The sequence below is a fragment of the Mauremys reevesii genome, linkage group 2 (genome assembly GCF_016161935.1).
Source record: "Mauremys reevesii isolate NIE-2019 linkage group 2, ASM1616193v1, whole genome shotgun sequence".
In the NCBI taxonomy this organism is placed as follows: Eukaryota; Metazoa; Chordata; order Testudines; family Geoemydidae; genus Mauremys; species Mauremys reevesii.
In genome coordinates, this window is record NC_052624.1 from 187011709 (window position 1) to 187029752 (window position 18044).

The 18044-nt window shown below is 38.3% G+C and overlaps 1 protein-coding gene across 3 annotated transcripts; it reads right to left on the reverse strand.

Annotated features, from left to right (window-relative positions):
• Window positions 1-435: 435 nt before the first annotated feature.
• Window positions 436-8514, reverse strand: LOC120399163 (small nuclear ribonucleoprotein F-like). 3 transcript variants are annotated; one of them, XM_039527149.1, is made up of 2 exons: window positions 8438-8514; window positions 436-707 (listed from the first exon to the last, which is right to left on the reverse strand). In XM_039527149.1, the coding sequence occupies exon 2, from the start codon at window positions 694-696 to the stop codon at window positions 436-438; it is 261 nt and encodes an 86-aa protein (XP_039383083.1). In that variant the 5' UTR covers window positions 697-707; window positions 8438-8514. The 3 variants fall into 3 exon arrangements, with proteins under 3 accessions (XP_039383083.1, XP_039383084.1, XP_039383085.1); XM_039527150.1 differs by lacking the exon at window positions 8438-8514 and adding an exon at window positions 7908-7930; XM_039527151.1 differs by lacking the exon at window positions 8438-8514 and adding an exon at window positions 1425-1511.
• Between the last annotated feature and the right edge of the window lie 9530 nt (window positions 8515-18044).

An 18044-nucleotide genomic window follows, 5' to 3' on the forward strand; every position in this document is an offset into this window, starting at 1 on the left:
TATGAGTGGATTGCAATGATTGGTGAAACATAGTGAAGATGTATTTGGTTTAATTTATGTTTTTTATGTCATTTGTCCTTGCGGTTGATTACCAAGCCCAAGGCATTTGGGAAAAGTTAATCATCTCATATTAGTTTGTGGTCAATCCAACTTTTTATCATAAAGACTGACTCATGGATGAAGAGGATCTTTAGTGACTCTTTTTCTGATCCACAAAGTATAATTCTTTACTACTTTTTAGACAGTCAGTAAAATTTTAGAAATATCATATGATAAGAAAGAAAAGATATTAGCTGTATATTATTTTCAGTATGGAATTATACATGCTAGGTATAATGCTAGATCATATCAATCTTCCTTATTTTTCTCTTAGAAATTTTGACTTTTTTTTTTGTTTGTGAAAAACTGATCTTTATTTTTCAGAAATATACAAACTTATTCTCTCATTTCCCCATCTTCTTCTTCTTCTTCTACTCCTCTGCTGTACAGGACATTGTTACACCTTATCAGAACTTCACCAAGGTGTCCTGACAATGCACCATCGATGTATTCTTCTGTGTTTGCAAGCTCCATGTTCATGTAGCTGTCGACAGACACCAGGTAGCCCTTGTACTCCATCCCCCACTTCAGCTTCACCATCACTGGCTTCCCGGTCAGCCCGTTCAGGAAGGGCTTGGGGTTCAGGGGCAAGCTCATGGTAACGCGGCCTGGCACAAGGCAGCAGTAAAAACAAAAAATTACTCGCAGTCTAAGTTAAGACCCCCATGCTGACAAACTTTTAATTACACTAATTAAAGTAAAACTTTAATGAGTCTGTGAGCTAAGTTAATTATGCATTCTCAAACTGATTGTCACACACACATGGACTTGTTTTGTACTGATCTCGTCCAAAAATATTTTTATATTAAAGTATTGCATTAAAAAGAGAGCTTCATTTCTGCTTGTGACTGTATAGTGTAATCCTGTCAAGAGTACAGGAATATGAATGTACAGGTCTCTTTTAATGAATAACAAAAGAATTTTAAGGAGATTAAACTTGTCATATAAACCATAACTGAAATTGGAACTTAGTCATGAAGGTAATGGACAGACTATTTTACAAAATACTACAGAACACAGTCTTTCAATATCTAGCGGTCTGATCAGTCACAGGGCTCAAACATATGTAAAATAAGAGTAGCTCCATTGAAGCCAATGGAGTTAAACTGGTATGAATCCAGAGTGAGATAAGAAATAAAATGAGATTAGAATCAAGATTTTCTACCTTAATTATCTCAAACTATAGGCTAGATTTTGGCCCGGTGTGTGGGAGGCATAGTGCTGCAGTGGGATGTTCTTCAAAGAGAGCAACTTCTCCAAATAGGGTCTGATTCTGTTCCAGTACAATTTAGTGGCAAAACTCACAGTTCTCCCTATGCACTAACCATCAGGGCTGTCCAGCCACAGAGGTGAAAGTTGAGTGCACTCTGTAAAGGCAATACTCTTTCTGCCAAGGCGAAACCAAGAGCTTCGAGAGGTAGGATGCTCCATTGCTCCCCCTGCGGCCGTGTGATTCTGTCCCACTGCTTGCTAAACATTGTGAGCTAGATGCCACACTCTAGCCTATATGAATAAATGTAAGATAATGTATATTGATTGGATTCAGATCTCAGTTACTCCAGTCTGTAAATCTTATTTAACTTCACCCCGGTCAATGGAAATAAATTCAATTTACACAGGTATAAGTGAAAACAGAACCTGGCTTTATGAATCTTTTGTTTGAGGAATATAATCCCTTTATACATATAGTGTGTTGCAATATATCTCCATAAGTTTAAAAGTTAATAAATATAAACAAAAAAATAATTCACAATAGGTTACAGAGGAACAGAATTTGAAAGCTAATATGTATCCCTTACTGTAGAGACACAAACATTGAATAAGTTCCTTTAGAAACCATAGCTTCTATTAACATTAATTAATTTTTCTCCCTCTGTGTTTTTCAAATTCATGTGGCTTCAAACAAGAGATGGCTTATAGTAAGTCTAATCATTTTCCATTGCATCCTGGGTAATAAGTGCACAGTTAATAAACAGAGGTGGCTTCTAAATTAATAAGATATATTGATATGTTAAGATGTCTTTTTTGTTCTTTTGAGAGGTATGACTCCTTGGATTATTAGTTCTTATTCCGGTTGCTTATTGACTCTTCATTCTGTTTGGTCTCTGAACAAATACAGTAATGAAAAATATAGATTGCTTTGACAGAATGAAATACTAACAGTTGGGCTCTAATAACCTTCCTCAGAAACTTTAGCTCTCTTATCCACATCACAAGATTAGATTTACATTTTAATACCAATGGGATTGTGTGAAATGTTTTGCAGGGCTCAAGGCTGGAGGATATCAGTTTTGGGTTTTTTGTTTTTTTTAAACTTGAAAATGTTTTGCACTCAGTTGTTTGGTCATTGCCCTCATAAAAAGTTTCCAAAAAAAAAAAAAAATCTGGAATCACCGTGACCCCAGCAGTATGGTCCATGGAACCTGCAATTTTCAGACAACTTAATGGTGATCATGATATGAAAACTGAGGCACCCAACATCTTCATAATTTGAGTGCATACATTTAAATTATTAAGAGGCATAAATGCTGATTTAAGTAAGATGATCTTTCAAATTGTTTAAGAAGAATTTTCACTTGATTCAACATGATCAGAATTTCTTAGCCTGTTCATCAAATCATGTCAAAGGGGCACTTTTATAATTATTATTATTCCTCTTTCAATTTTACTTTATTTTTAATTAATGAAAAACCTACAGGGTTTAGCACTATGAAATGCCTGCTTATTACTGCTTTATTTTTCCTATAAAGAGAGCCAAGTGTTGAGGACATTTAAGTTTGACTGTGTTAGGAAAAGAATATTCCTTAGAACACCTTGTTCATTCAGTGTATGGGTTCTTTCCTGAAGAAAGAACCGGCAGTTTCAAAAGGGGTTTCCAGCAGAGGACAAGAGTCCAATCTACTGAAGTTTGAAAGGAAAAACCTCAAGTGAAAAATTCTGAAAGCTCACAGGACCGCAGTGTCTCCAAACCATTAGGGTTTCATATTAATTGAATATTAAAAATTAGAATAGAAACAAATATGAAAATATGCTATGCTATTTTTTTTAAAAAGCTCAGGAATTGAATGCACAAAATATGCAGCTGCATGAATAGCTCCCTATTTATGCTCATAGTCAGATATTTTGCATGTTCAATTTTGCTGCCTTTTTTAGAAAATACAGTCCTAAAGATTTTTTTCAACTTGGTGTTACTCTGCCGGGAAGTATTGTTCTTGAGGAAAGATTCTACTTGCACCAAGACTGTAATTATGGCAATCAAGTTATATCACATCTAAAGACCTAATCCTGCAAGCATTCCAGCACACGATTAACTTTACACTTGTGATTAATCTTGGTGAGTTCATTGATGTCATTGGCACTAGAGCACATGCAGAAAGTTAAGCGAATGCTTAACAATTTTCTTGAATTGGGGCCTTTCTGTTTACATAATCTTGTGTTCAGCTCTGATGCAGAATATGTATTTGTATGTATTTTATAAAATCAGTGTGAATATATTCATAAGCAAGTCAGTTTATTTTTTAATATATCCAATGATTCATACTGAGTATCTAAGCTCAGAAAACAGGCCTTTTCTGAGAATGGGAGAACAATATCTTTAGTAAGGTATAAACCTGCTGCTACAAATACCAGAATAAAATTGTCTATATTTTTTATTTATTCAACTGGTCACATATGATGAATAGACTAACTCCAAAAATTGCCTCTGTTGTAATTGTTGGGTAATGTGAAATCACAACCCATCAGTTTGGATTTCCTTAACCAAGCAATTAAATTTTATATAAACAAGGAAAGGTTTATAAGAAGTGATACAAGATTAAAGCAAATAATTTAATCACTTTAAAAGACAGTACATTTCTCAGTAGCATCTCAAACCTGCTCTTCACATCTATTAGCCCAATCATGAGAGGCTGGAGCAAGTGCAACTCCTATTGAAGTCAGTGGTTATGAACCATCTGAGGTCCAATTCCCTTCTCACAATGGCTGTACACCAGTGTGATTCCACTGACTTCAGTGAAGTTTCTCCCAGTGCACTGGTTAAGCATGGGAGTAGCCCTATTGAAGTCTGTGGAGTTAAGTGTTTGCTAGAATTGAGGCCTCCAGTGCAGGTAATAATATTCACCGTTATAACATTTAATGCTTAAAAAAAAAAAGGCAAGACACTGTGTTGGAAGGACTATATAATTTCATGTTTCAGGGTTTAAGCCAATCTTTAACTATTATGGGTGCCGATTACCTCACAACTGCCTACTGCAAAGTTTCTTGCACTTCCTTCCCAGCTAGCTGGTTCTGACCATGGTTGGAGACAGGATACTAGATTAGACGGACCTTGGGTCTGATCCACTCTAGTAACTGTTATGTTCCTAAGGCTGTAATTGTACAAATAATGACCAAGTGTCAGCTAGTCTAGATCTTGAACACAGAAACACTCTGGGTTCAGTACCTCAAGTTATGATGGAAAACAAGTCCTACCAACTTTGGAGACAGAACGGAGTAGGCTTGTGATTTCAATCATAATACCAACACGTCTAGCTCAGCTGTACTGGAAATGTGATTTAAAGTAGCCCTTTGTTGCCATAACACCAGAGATTAAACTGGAAGCTGTGTGTGTTTACAACATGCAGTCCCCCAAATTAAACCAAGTTATTTTTTGAGTTTTGACTCAACTACCTGCTTTCATGTACAAAGTTTCATAACTTGGCTGTTTCATCATCTAGGCACACAGACTATTATACTGGCATCCAGGTCCAGGCTGTATACAAGCAGTGATGACAATTTTTAAAGTGTAGATTTAAAAGTTTAAATTGAGGGCTGTAATAGCTTCCTGGGGTTCAAGTTTTAAGGAAGCACAGTAGCCACTGTCAGGAAGGAGATTAAAGTCTGTTTTCACTCTGAAAAATGAGTATTAAAATGACAGTGTGTATACCTCAACTGCACATGAATTATACCTGTATTAAAGCCAAGTGGTATGCGGTACAATGTTTGCGGGGAATATTGATGAGTGCTTCATGGAATCCGTGTGATTCATACTAATCTAGGGCAACTTTATTTTGCACAAACTGTTAAACCAGTGGTGGGCCACCTGTTTGTATGACATTCAAAATCCCACAATAAGTGCTCCTCTGTGCATCTGGTTACCCATCCTTAATATAGACATCCACAAAATTTGAAAAAAAAAGTGTTCAGTGTTTATTACAAAAGAAAGCAACCATCCCTAAAGCCATTATATGTAAAGGCCCACACATTTGTTGAAAAGAGATTAGCATATAAAGTGTCTGAATATCAATCAATTACATAGTCTCACAAGAGAACTGGCAGAAGCAATCGTTGTATTTTTAAATGAGTCAGGATGTTAAAAAACCAGATTTGTCACATGATTTAATACCCTATTTGTGTGCACAAATGTGCCTTTTGCGTACTGAAGTTTAGACTTCCATTGAAAGTTTGACCTAATAGACCTTTCTCATCACTAACAATCATGTCCCAGCTCACTACTTTTCTAGCACTGATCTGTGGTGATGCATTCAAGGCCTGAGCAAAGAGATGTTTCCTGTTTTGTTATTAAACAAATAGAGGAATGTATGATTATGTAAAAATGTATATCAGTCTTAAAAAAGACAAAGTGCATGACTGTGCAATCTTCTCTCACTGGCATTGTAATTCCTGTGACTGATGGAATCTAAAGACTGCTTCCTGTCTGTGTCCCCCCAGGGGAACAGATTATCCCAATGGGCCAGGAAGGAGTTGGGGTTCTGGATTTCTCTCCCCATCTCCCCCAAATACACACACTGGCCAATGCATCCTGCTAATGGATGGTCCCTTTTCCCCTGAACCACACCCTATTCAGGATTTTTACTTAATAGCATAATCTGCTTTTTAGGGTCCAATTCAGTCCTTGTTTAACTGTAAATCACAAGTCAGAATGCTGTCCTATGATGGCATAGGCAGGACTGAGGCTGAAATATGCACCTCTGAGATGTCATTAGAGAGTGAGAGGTGTGGATGTAAGGACTGAGCAAGAAGGAGAAAGGGGGAGATTAGCCTAAGTAAAAGGGGGGTGTATTTGTGGATACAGGGACGGGATAGAGACATGGCAATTAACTGCTGGTGCAACTTGGCATTACAGCATTTAACACAGTGGTGGGCAACTTCTGGCCTGTCAGGGTACTCCGCTGGCAAGCTGCGAGACAGTTTGTTTACATTGACCGTCCGCAGGCACGGCTGCCCGCAGCACCCAGTGGCTGTGGTTCACTGTTCCTGGCCAATGGGAGCTGCGGGAAGCGGTGGCCAGCATGTCCCTGTGGCATGTGCCACTTTCCGCAGCTCCCATTGGCTGGGAACAGCAAACCGCGTCCACTGGGAGCTGTGCGCAGCCGTGCCTGTGGATGGTCAATGTAAACAAACAGGTGGCCGACCACTGGTTTAACAGTTTGTGCAATATAAAGTTGCCCTAGATTAGTATGAATCACACGGATTCCACGAAGCACTCACCAATATTCCCCGCAAACATTGTACTGCATACTCCTTCTTCACTTAGACATTTTGAAAATTCCATCCCACTATTGTGTTCCATCCAGCAGCATCAGGAGTCATCATGGCTGCCTGAGGCTTAACTTCCCCAGTGCTCTACCTGGCCAAGAGCAGCTCTAAACTCTCAGGGCTTGTGGCTCTACATACTGTTTGCGAGCCTGCAGACACATGCATTTTAAATTTATTTTGTCTCCTTTCCTTCTGCATTATATTAAGTGAAATAAAATGCTTTCTAAGCAATGGCTTTTTTTCATCCTTCTTCTGAGTTCTAATTATAAGGCTTCCTTCTCCCCACCCTTTCTGTAGTCATGAAATATGGGCTATTATGAAATATGGTCCTGTCCTCCAGCCATTGTTAGCAACTTGCCACCATTATTCAACAGGACATTTCTAATACATAAAACAGTGAATAATATTAAGCTTTATAGTATCTCTGTCCTCTACTATTAGATATTTAATGAAGCTCAAAATACGTATGAGTTAATATTACATTTTAAAAATACCAAAAGGACCAAATTCTGGATGGAGACCATCATGATTACATAGCTAGCTGTATCTGTGACCCCCTCTTGTGTCTGAGTGCACCCCTTTACAGATCAGGCCTCATGCCTTCACCTCTCTCAGGGTGAAATCCTGCAATTCTCCCTCTCAGACCGGTGCTGAGCTACAGCATCCTGTATACCAATGTTGGTTCCTCAGCAGGTCCAACTGGCTTCAGCACCTAAAAAGTTTCCTCCTGGGAGCTTGGAACCACCAGCATAAGAGAAAAGAGATTTTAAAATACTAAAATCTATACACGTCTGTCCTACTTTAAGCCCTACTACTGTTCAGACCCTCCAGCTGCATCTCTCTCTGCATCTGTCTGTTTTACACAAACAGCAGTCTGACAACTGCCTCCCACTTCTCTCTAGAGAGACATTTTTAATGGTTTAGTATCCTTTTGATCTTTTAACTCCCTAGCAAAACAAGTTTTGTAACTTGTCTGGTGCCTGGAAGTAGCATCTTCCCAGCTAATAGCTCAGGCACTGTCTCTTAAGGACCTCTACGGCATTTACAAAAAGGTTGCTTATCTAGAGCCATTGTGTTGCCTTCCAACAGCTTTGTTATGAAACTAACCTAACCTATGCACAAAAATTGCAATAACCCAATAAAGTCATACAGTACCTATCCCAATAATGAGCTCACATACACTATTCAAAAATGATGACAAAGTAGCTCCACATCCTTCACAGACACAACGAACAATAAGAATCATATAAAGCAGAAATAAAGTTCTCTACCCCAGTCCTGGCTTGTGGAGAAGTGTTCCAGAGACATGGAGTTTGGTCTATGCTCCATTCCATGGCTGTGGAGTTCAGGTCAGGAGTTAAGGAGAATGTCATGAGATTGCCAATCACCAGAGGCACCGTCCAGCAGCAGGTCACACCACAAGTGCACGTGCCTCAGTTTCCCCTTCATTCACCCATGCAAAGGAATATGGTCTCTTTCAACAGCAAATTCAACCCCATTTTTTTCATAACAACTGTCAACATATCAATAATAAAAACATTCCTCTCAAACCCCTAAAATAAAGCAACACAGCAGCCCTGCCATCCCATGCAAAGGTCACTGTTTCCAGGCTATCCATTCAAGAATCATTAGCCACTTGGTCACAGTTCTTTTAGCTCCTGTTTGAGGGCCCCACTCCACAGGCCTTCTGCTCAAGAGTTCCAAGACCCACTTCCCTCCCACAAGTCTTCTCCTCTAGCCTGAAGTCAGGTCTCCTTCAACAGAACTCCCCACAGGGTGCCACCCTGCCTGTGAGTCCTACCCCTGCTCAGGGAATGTCTCTCCAGGGCCAACCTCTTGGTCTCAGCTCAGCTTCCTATAGGAATCCATTCAGGCCTGCTGCAAAGGGGCTTTCTGCAGCGTTTCACTCAGCCAGGCCTCCCTGCCTGTGAGTCCCACCCCTTCTCCTGGAATCCACCCTCCAGCATCAGACTTCTTATTTTGGGCTCAGTTTCCTCTAATCAGGTTCTGGTTCTTTCCCTTCTTCCTAGGACCTCTGCCTGAGCTCTCCTTTAACTCAGCAGGAGTTACTCAGCTCTGGCCAGTGCTCACCATCAACCTTTCGGTCTCTCCAGTGGCTGTCTATACCAGCTTTCCTCTGCTGCTGCTACTTCCTTCTGGGTTTTCGCTTTCTCCTTCAGGCAGCTCCCACCTACCCTTGTCTGTTTCTCTGAGACAGCTTTGACTCACCAGGCCTCTCTCCCTTCCTAGGCCCAAAGGCATTCAACTTAAATCCACTTAAATGGGAGATAGCTAATGAGTCAAAGATGCACTGGACCGTGCTTTCTCTTAAAGCAGAAAATCACCCTGTATAACTCTATTAGAGAGATAAGATGATATCTACCGTTGCTAGAGAGCCAGTGGCCTCAATTAAAAAAAATTCTCCTTTATATGTATTAATCCTGTCTCTTCCAAAGGGCACATGGCTCATAATGTTTTTAACAATGCAATTTCTGCCCTAGACAAGCCCCTCATGTGCACCATGAAGGAGAAAGGGTAAATGAATGTGTGTCAATGTACATACGGAATCAGGCATGCACTGAAAGTGAATTAACATAAATCCAGATTTTGACCCTAAGTGTTCTTCCTATAAACACAGAAGACCAAATATTGTAGTCCTTCCCCAAACAAAACTACCAGGCAGTGGGAATTTCACCTTAGGGAGGCAGTTGTCAGTTTACTTTTGAAAACACATAATAGCTTTAAGCACTATGCAGATTTATGGATGCATTTTAGTTAATTAGCTTGTTTAGCACCAATAATTTATCAGTTGCTTTATGATGCATTATTCATACTTTTATACATTTTAAGGTGATTTCTTTATCTACACTAACCCCAGATTAATGTTATGTTTGAATGGATACAGTTATCTGAGAAGTAATTGCATATTACTTGTTTATACAGGTCATTAACCCTGTCAAGTTTTAACTCTGGAAAAATAAAATCCCAAATGAAAACTGCTGTCTGAGCATGTTGGTTATTGTTGAAGAAAGGTTTGCATAAAGCAACGTTTCTAATAAAATAACAAAAACCTCTTAAATCCTGTATTCAAAATATGGTTTGACTAGAAGCTGACAAACGAATCAACGTATGCCTTAGTGAAACACCTTCAGACTGGGAAACTGAATCAGTTACCATGCAACAAGATTTTTCAAATGTGAAAAAATATTATTTTAACATTTGTTTACAACATTCTACAACACAGTACCATAGCAATTTCTGTACCAGATCAGATGAGTGATCCATCTAGTACAGTATCCTGGTTTTGATAATGTCCAGTATCAGATGCTTTGAAGAAAGGTTTAAAAAACAAAACAAAAACAACATACTGGACAATTATGGGATAAATTGCTCATAGCAAAAAAAAAAATTCCTAGCCCTTAAATTAGTGGTTGATTTACCTGAAGTCTGAAGATTTATATCCATAATCATTTTTTGGTATAATCCTGTGTAATACAATCAGGTGTTCTCATTAGCCATATAAGGACCGGATTGTCATTTACACTAAGGCCACTACAAACCACTCTGGGAGTATAAAGGGCACTAAAGTGAATGTCAATATAATTTATGTTCACTTTATAATCCCTTTACACTGCCACAGTAGTGCAAAGGGGCCTTTATATAAATGATAATCAGGTCCATACATATAGCTAACGTTTTCTGAATTCTACTAAACTCTTAGCCTAAGATACCTTGTATCAAAGAGTTCTATAAATTAATTGTTGTTTTTAAAATCCTATATCAGTTTTGAATTTTTTTACCTCTCATATTCACTGAATGTTCCATTATTCTTGTATTATGAATGAGATTAAAGAGGAGTGCCTAATTTACTTTCTCAATTCCATTAATAATTTAATATACCTCTGTCATGTCAGCTCATATCCATGTTCTCTAAAAAAATAAATAGTGACAGTTTTACAGCCTCTCTTTATAAAGAAGTCTTTCCATATCGCTAATTCTGGTCACCCTGTTTCAAAAAGATATAGTAAAAAAGATTAAACATGATATATAAGCTGAAGTCATATCATTGATTTATATGGCATTATGGTATTTTCAGGATTATTTTTATCTCATTCTTACCTACATGCTTTATTGACCACAACTACAAACAAATCAAGTAAAATTTTTCATTGACCTGTCCACAAGGGTGCCAAAATCCTTTTTCCTGAGCAGATACAGTCAATATAGAACCCAGAAATATATATGAGTATATATTATTTCTTCCAAATGCCATTTACCTTGCATGTGACAAAACTGAATTTCATCCTCAATCATGTTGCCCATTTACTTAGCTTCGTTATATTCCAATGATGATCCTCATGGTCTTCTCAAGTCCTGACTATCCTAAGTAGTTCTAGGTTACCTGTGTATTTTGCCATTCCACTGGACACCCACAATTTTAGATGGATAATTAATATTATTTAAATAACATTAGTCCTAATATAAAACTTTGGGACCCTCATTATTAACTAGAATTACTCAGGAAAAGATACGTGTATTTCATACACACAATAAAAATAAAAAATTGAAAAATAAACATTATTTCATTTTGGTAGAAATTTTCCAAGACATTTATTGTTTTCTCAATGAACATTTTTAAATGATTTTTTTAATGTTTCAAACAATACTTTTTTTTCTTGTTTCAGTGAAGGGTCTGGGTACAAGCCCAAAATTTATGTTTTTCAACAAAGGAAAAATTGCTTGGAGGGAAAACTGATAAAAAGAGGACCTCATAGGGTCCTAGCTTGGGATCCAGCCCAACCCTGAACATCTATACAGTGGAGCTGCACAGATTTACACCAGGTGAAGATCTAGCGCTTTATCTTTAAAAGAAAAAATATCATAAAATTCTCAAGCTGCAGTATTACTAAGTAAAGCAACCATGTGATTTTATTGTTGTTAAACTTGTCCCCTTACCTTTGAATTCCCCAGCATTTGTTCTCACTGTGTGTCATATCTTCATTTAGGCCTTGCTCCTGCAGTATGATCTATGAGGATGGAATCCTACATACAGGCAGAGTTTTATTGAACTAATCAATGCTCTGGAAAGGGATAGAAATGCAATTGAGTGAACATTTGTTTTTTGGTTCTGTGGCCAAACTGAAAAATCTGAAAAAAAATTGTTTCAGGTCCACCTAAAATGGATTTTTTTATTTTTTCCCACTGAAACAACCCCTCCACTCAACAAATTAATTTTGGGTTGAACAAAATGTTCTGCTTAACCCTTTAGTTTAACTAGTTAACTTTCAAAATGAAATGTTCTGAAATGAAAAGTCAAAACATTTCATTTCAAAATGTCAAAATTAAATTGTTTTGATTTTTTGACGTTTTTTCATTTTTTAGCCAAAATTATTCTCTGAATTTGACCCAAAATCATGAATAGTTTCAGCTGACCCAGAATAAATTTTTGTCTGAAATATTTCACCATGCTCTATGCAGGAATTCATGTGCACAGTTCCAGTTGTAGGAGTGGGGTCTAAGGGCGTGTGTATACAGAACAGCAATGAACATTGGTGGGAGGGGGGGCGCATGATTTCTAAACTGCACCAACGTGTTCCACATAACTAGCCCCAAAATTCCCTAGTGCACATAAATGTAGACCTGTGCACTAGAAAACTTTGTTTGTTACTGTAGTGAAAGAAGAGAAGCATTGCCATTTAAAACAAGAAGCTTCACCACCTAAATCATAACAAGTTAACAGAAGTTTATGTAGGAAAAAAACACATAGCACTTAGGAAGGCATAGAATGTACTGATAACATTTACACAGAAGCTTTTATCCAGTGAGTACAAATTATATTTTATTTCACCCACCTGCTAAATACAGCTAGATCGAGGGCAAAACACAGCACCTGTTTAACAACATATAGCAGGGATCGGCAACCTTTGGCATGCAGCCCATCAGGGAAATCCGCCTGGAACGATGAACCGTGGGCAGTGGGAGCTGCGATCGGCCAAACCTGTGGACACTGCAGGTAAACAAACTGTCCCGGGCAGCCAGCGGATTTCCCTGATGGGCCGTGTGCCAAAGGTTGCCAATCCCTGACATATAGCAACTTTTTAGGGATAGAAGAATACCACAGACAGTTAAAATTGCAAGAGAAATCTAGGTAGGCAGGTGGGAATTGACTAGGAAGCCAAAGTAAACAACTTCAAGCTATTGAAAGCAGACTTGGCCTCAGTCTTATGTTTCCTCAGACCAGTGTGCCCAACATTAGGCAAGGGCACTAGAATTTTTGCCAACTCTTGTAATGTGATTGCAAGTCTTGTAATATCTGGTGTAATTACTTAAATTTCCAACTGCTGGAATCAAAAGATTGCAGAGGAATCTCAGCTTTCATTTTTAAACAGTATATTTCTAGCCCTCTTTGCCATAAAGAAAAGCTTGAAAACATGAAATGAGTGACCCCTATGGGTTCAGAAACAAGAAATAAAATAAAAAGAACCCGTTTATTTTATTTATTTTTAAATCTCATGACTTCTAAGCAATCTCATAATTGTTGAACATTTGGAGTTGGCAATGCTGCATTAGGTCAGCAGTGATTCATAGGGAAAATGCTACCTATGGGATGACAGCCCCACCCCCATGATATTGCCTTTTACTGAAGCACTCTGCAGGTTTAAGTGATGACTCAGCCCAGCTTGTATAGCTGGGGAGATCTGACAGGAGTACAGTTGAAAGTGGAATATCTGCAGATAAAGGAATAAATATACTGTGGCAACAGTCTCCCTCTTGTCTACATTTCCTCAGAGTTGAGGTGTAGATATATATATATAAACTGTGCTTTCACAGTGAAGTGATTAGGGAGTGGTGAGGGTAAATCTTTATTAGAAAAGCTCAGTTTTAACTATCATTGAGGTGAAATTTATGCTGCCAGGAGCACAAGTTATATTACACATTGCAATAGAAGAGGAGGAGAATGAACTATAAATTATACAATTTTAAATTCAATATGTTCCCTTTTTACAGTAACAGTATTATAGCTTGTCATATACACTTCCAAAAGGTTATCATAATCGTAATTAGGGCAGTTATAGATGATCAATAATGTTTTGCCTCTAACCCATTTCTTCTGTTATAAATAGGCCTATATTTTTTTTCATTTTCTCCTGAATAATTTAAGGAAAGTGTTTCCTGAACTGTACTGTATGTAATTGGGGCTCTTTTCTGCAGAGAAGCCCTGGAGAATAAAAGATTTGAATTGAACAGCTAACTGCAGATTGTCTGAGAAAGTGCCAAACTTGATACACCTCCTCTCCCTTCCTGATAGGATATCACGAAAAGTAAGGGACACCAGCCAGGGATCAGAGGGAGTTGGACATAGGAGGCATCTCTAACTAAACCAAAACATACCCGACATACTCTTTGGAGAAGAACCACTGATCTTAGACAAGGAGAGGTAATGATAATACAATTTTTCAGACTACTTACTTATTAACAGCAAATTTAAATTCTAATGCAATTAATCCTTAGCAGATGACTGGAAAATAACAAGAATTGTTTTTACTAGACAATACAAGTACTTGGCTCAGCATGAGCTAGGACAGGGGTCGGCAACCTTTCAGAAGTCCTGTGCTGAGTCTTCATTTAGTCACTCTAATTTAAGGTTTTGCATGCCAGTAATACATTTTAACGTCTTTAGAAGGTCTTTTTCTATAAGTCAATATATAGCTAAACTATTGTTGTATGTAAAGTAAATAAGGTTTTTAAAATGTTTAAGCTTCGTTTAAAATTAAGTTAAAATGCAGAATCCCCTGGACTGGTGGCCAGGACTTGGGCAGTGTGAGTACCACTGAAAATCAGCTCGCATGCCACCTTCGGCACGTGTGTCATAGGTTGCCTACCCGTGAGCTAGGATCACTTCTTTTTGTATTTTACTTTAGGTAGTAGAGGTGCTGCTAAGTATCAGATTCCTTTGTTCTGGTGTAAAGATGACACTACTGCATCTTACATTTGAGTACAATGAGTCAATGATATGATATAATATTTTCTTTTTTTTAGAGGGAGAGGCTGAGAGTCATGCCATGGGTTGCGGGGTTCAGCTGATGGCGCCATTGGGGGGGGGGGAAGGGATTTTTCCAGAGGGAAGTGGCCCTGCCCTTTTCGTTTTTCCTTCCATGGGGCAGGGGGGCAGGGGCTTGCTGTGGAAGGAGTGTGGGGATATTATGGCCTGCATCTAGCAGGAGGTCAGACTAGATGATCATAATGGTCCCTTCTGATCTTGAATTCTATGATTCTATGATTCTATGATTTGCTGTTGAACTAGCTAGGTATTTTTCTGACCTGGTGCTGGTAGAGCATAGACTTATTTTTCTGGGTGACTTTGACATCCATGCCAACAATAACCCTTGTAAATTGATTCAGGATAGCATGGACAGCATGGTGACCATGGAACAATTCCAGGTGGTCTGGCTGGTCTCATACAGTAACTTCTCAGCAGCATTCTTGGTATCATACTTTGGGGCTAGGACTAATGTCAAACTCTTGTTACTATCTCATTTATGCTAAGATCAAGGCTCACTCATGCTTCCAAATTAATTCTATCCACTTTTCAAAGGTAACCATCAAAGGTGCACCAAGAAGTCTGTTGCTGAGTCATCTACTTCCCCATCTCTAAATTATGTATCTAGAAACTAGAACAGCAAAAGGCATGCACTCTCTTCAACTTTTCTTCCTCTTCTCCTAGTAGATTCATTCATTGCTGTCTCACATTCCCTGCATATAACAAAGCACAATTCAACCAACCAGTATTTCCTTCCTCCCATTTCCATGATGCCGCTGGACAGTTCGACCCAAAGTTTTCCCCACTCCTATAGCTCTGCATTCTGTCTTACAGTTATTTTCTCTGCTGTGTCTCTACAGGAAAGCACAGATGCACAGCAAGAAAGCATGTGTATAATGAGTGCTATTTGTACTACCCAGAACTCTTCTACTAGGTGAATATACATGGAAACCCCTTGTACAACATGAGCAATTTTTTCAGGGGATTACTCTTATGGCCTCCTCTTGTATGCCCATGAGCAATGGGCCTATTATGGGTTGGTGGCAAGAATCTGGTTGAGTTGGAAGGAGCAATGAAGCATGATAGAACCATTTGTGTAAGAGGAGAAGGAAAGGAAAACAGGAACTTAAAAATTTAAAGCAAAGCTTTGGATGATCATAGAAAATTTGGACGCTTATCAGAATTCAGCCTCTTGATCTTTGCCTAATTTTTTCTAATTCTGCCCGGAGTAATCTCAGTTTAAAAAAAAAGTCAGCAGGCATCATAAGTGTTTCTTGTTTTCTGTCCTTCATTTCGTAATCTAATCCACTGAGAAAACAAGAAATTTCCACAGAAATATGTGGAAGAGGTGCTGTTGATTTTACAGACAGAAAATTGAGGAAGAAAACATTACAGTTTCACTGTAAAGCTTCCCATATATGTACATTATGATGTGATAAACTTCCTTTTGGATACCAAAATAAAGTTTACAAATGGCACCATTTTCCATTCACATTGAAATTTCAACATGATAGAAGAGCTTGTGAAAAGCTACAAAACTTTCCAAGGTTAAAACCAAGGCTTCCAAGATCATCTTCGGTTCCTTTTAAAATGTAAGAGGTAAGGAATTAGCATTTTGAGTGTGTCCAAAGGTAGCTGTTAGGGGATAGCATTTATTTTAATTAGATATTTTTTCAGGCCATTAAAAGCGGTTCACAACTCCTAATTCCTCCTATCAAATAATGAAAGAAAAACTGGAGAATTCTCCATGTGTATGTGTGACAGGACAATGCTATGTCCCATCCTCTGATACCCCAGAAACTGCTCAGACCCACTTTCTTTAGTGTTCTGTCTGTATTTTATTCCATACCTCCCCACCAACATCAGTTGAGTGCATCACATTTTTTAATCCTTACATCTTTCAATCCCTCTTTACCAGGGGTCTAGGAGAGAAAGCGATCTCCCTGTCTTGGGAGTGTTCTCACTCAGTCCAGTCCAATCCATAATTGCACTATCCCTCCACCCTTGTAACACTTCTTTCCTGGCTTTTATCAGGTTAGCCATCTGAGGTCTAATTAGTTCCTAACCTCCCCAGCCTCTCCCTCTGATTAGCTAATTTCTCAGTGAGACTGTGAGTAGGGAAACTAATTGAGGCTACAGTGATCAGAGTGCTCTACCTCCTGTCAGACTCTGTAATCTGTCACAGTATGTATTCTGGTGAGAGTCTTAGGCCTTGTCTACATTAAAGGGAAAAGTCGATCTAAGCTACGCAATTTGAGTTACGTGAATAGCGGAACTCAAATCAACATAGCTTAGATCTACTTACTGTGGGGTCCACACTATGCAATGGTGATGGGAGATGCTCTCCTGTCAAGTCTTTTTACTCTTCTCGATTAAGTGGAGCACAGGAGTTGATGGGAGAGCAATCAGCAGTTGATTTAGCAGGTCTTGTCAATCAATTTAGAGGGTCTTCACTAGACCGACTAAATCAACTGCCGATGCATTGATTGCCGTAGTGTCGATCCTCCCGTACATGTAGACAAGCCCTTAGAGAGCTACGAAAACTGCAGGGAAGCTGACAACAACTATAGTTCCAATATGGCAATTGATGGGCTTACATATGTGCCCATAGAAATCCCAGTGACGCCATTGTGGCTGTCTTTGGGTTCAACAGTCCTCTCTGCCCCCAAAATGCACAAATCCGGGATCGAGGCTTAGGGTTCATCTCTTGTTTATAGAATGCTAGATGTAATGGTCTTTAAAAAAAAAACAAACAGAAAACAAAAACTTTTCCTCAATTAAAATGGCTTTTTTTTCCCTCAAAAATTAAAACTTTCACAATAATATTTTGATAGTCTCTAAAATTTTGTTTACAGTTTTAATTCACCATGTTGGGGCTTTGCAGTCTTTCATAATGCAAAATCTGATTGTTCAGTTTGGTCACTTGGAGGGGTTTTTCAAAATAAAATCATTTTTATTTGGAAAGTATAAAACTTTATTTTCAAATATTCCAAATGTTGAAAGCAAACAAAAGAAACAACAAAGTCTGTGAAAAACTATGGAAAATAAAAAATCAGTCCAGCCTCAAAACTAGCACAATCAAACAGTTTTTGAATATCTCAATTTTTTGGTGATTTTAAAAAAAAGTTTACCTCTCTAACCAATAGTAATGCTGCTCCCAGTAAGTTCATAATGGAAACATATCATTGCAGTCCAGTGTCAAACAGTCAGGACTTGTGGATTCTATTCCCTAGCTCCGTGAACTCATTAAGTATCTTGCCCAAAGTTAGATAACTTCATTAAGGTTAAACACAGGTTTTCTATCTGTAAAAGAGGAATGATAATACTTCCCTACTTCAGAAGAGCAAGAGAGGAGAAGTTAATGTTT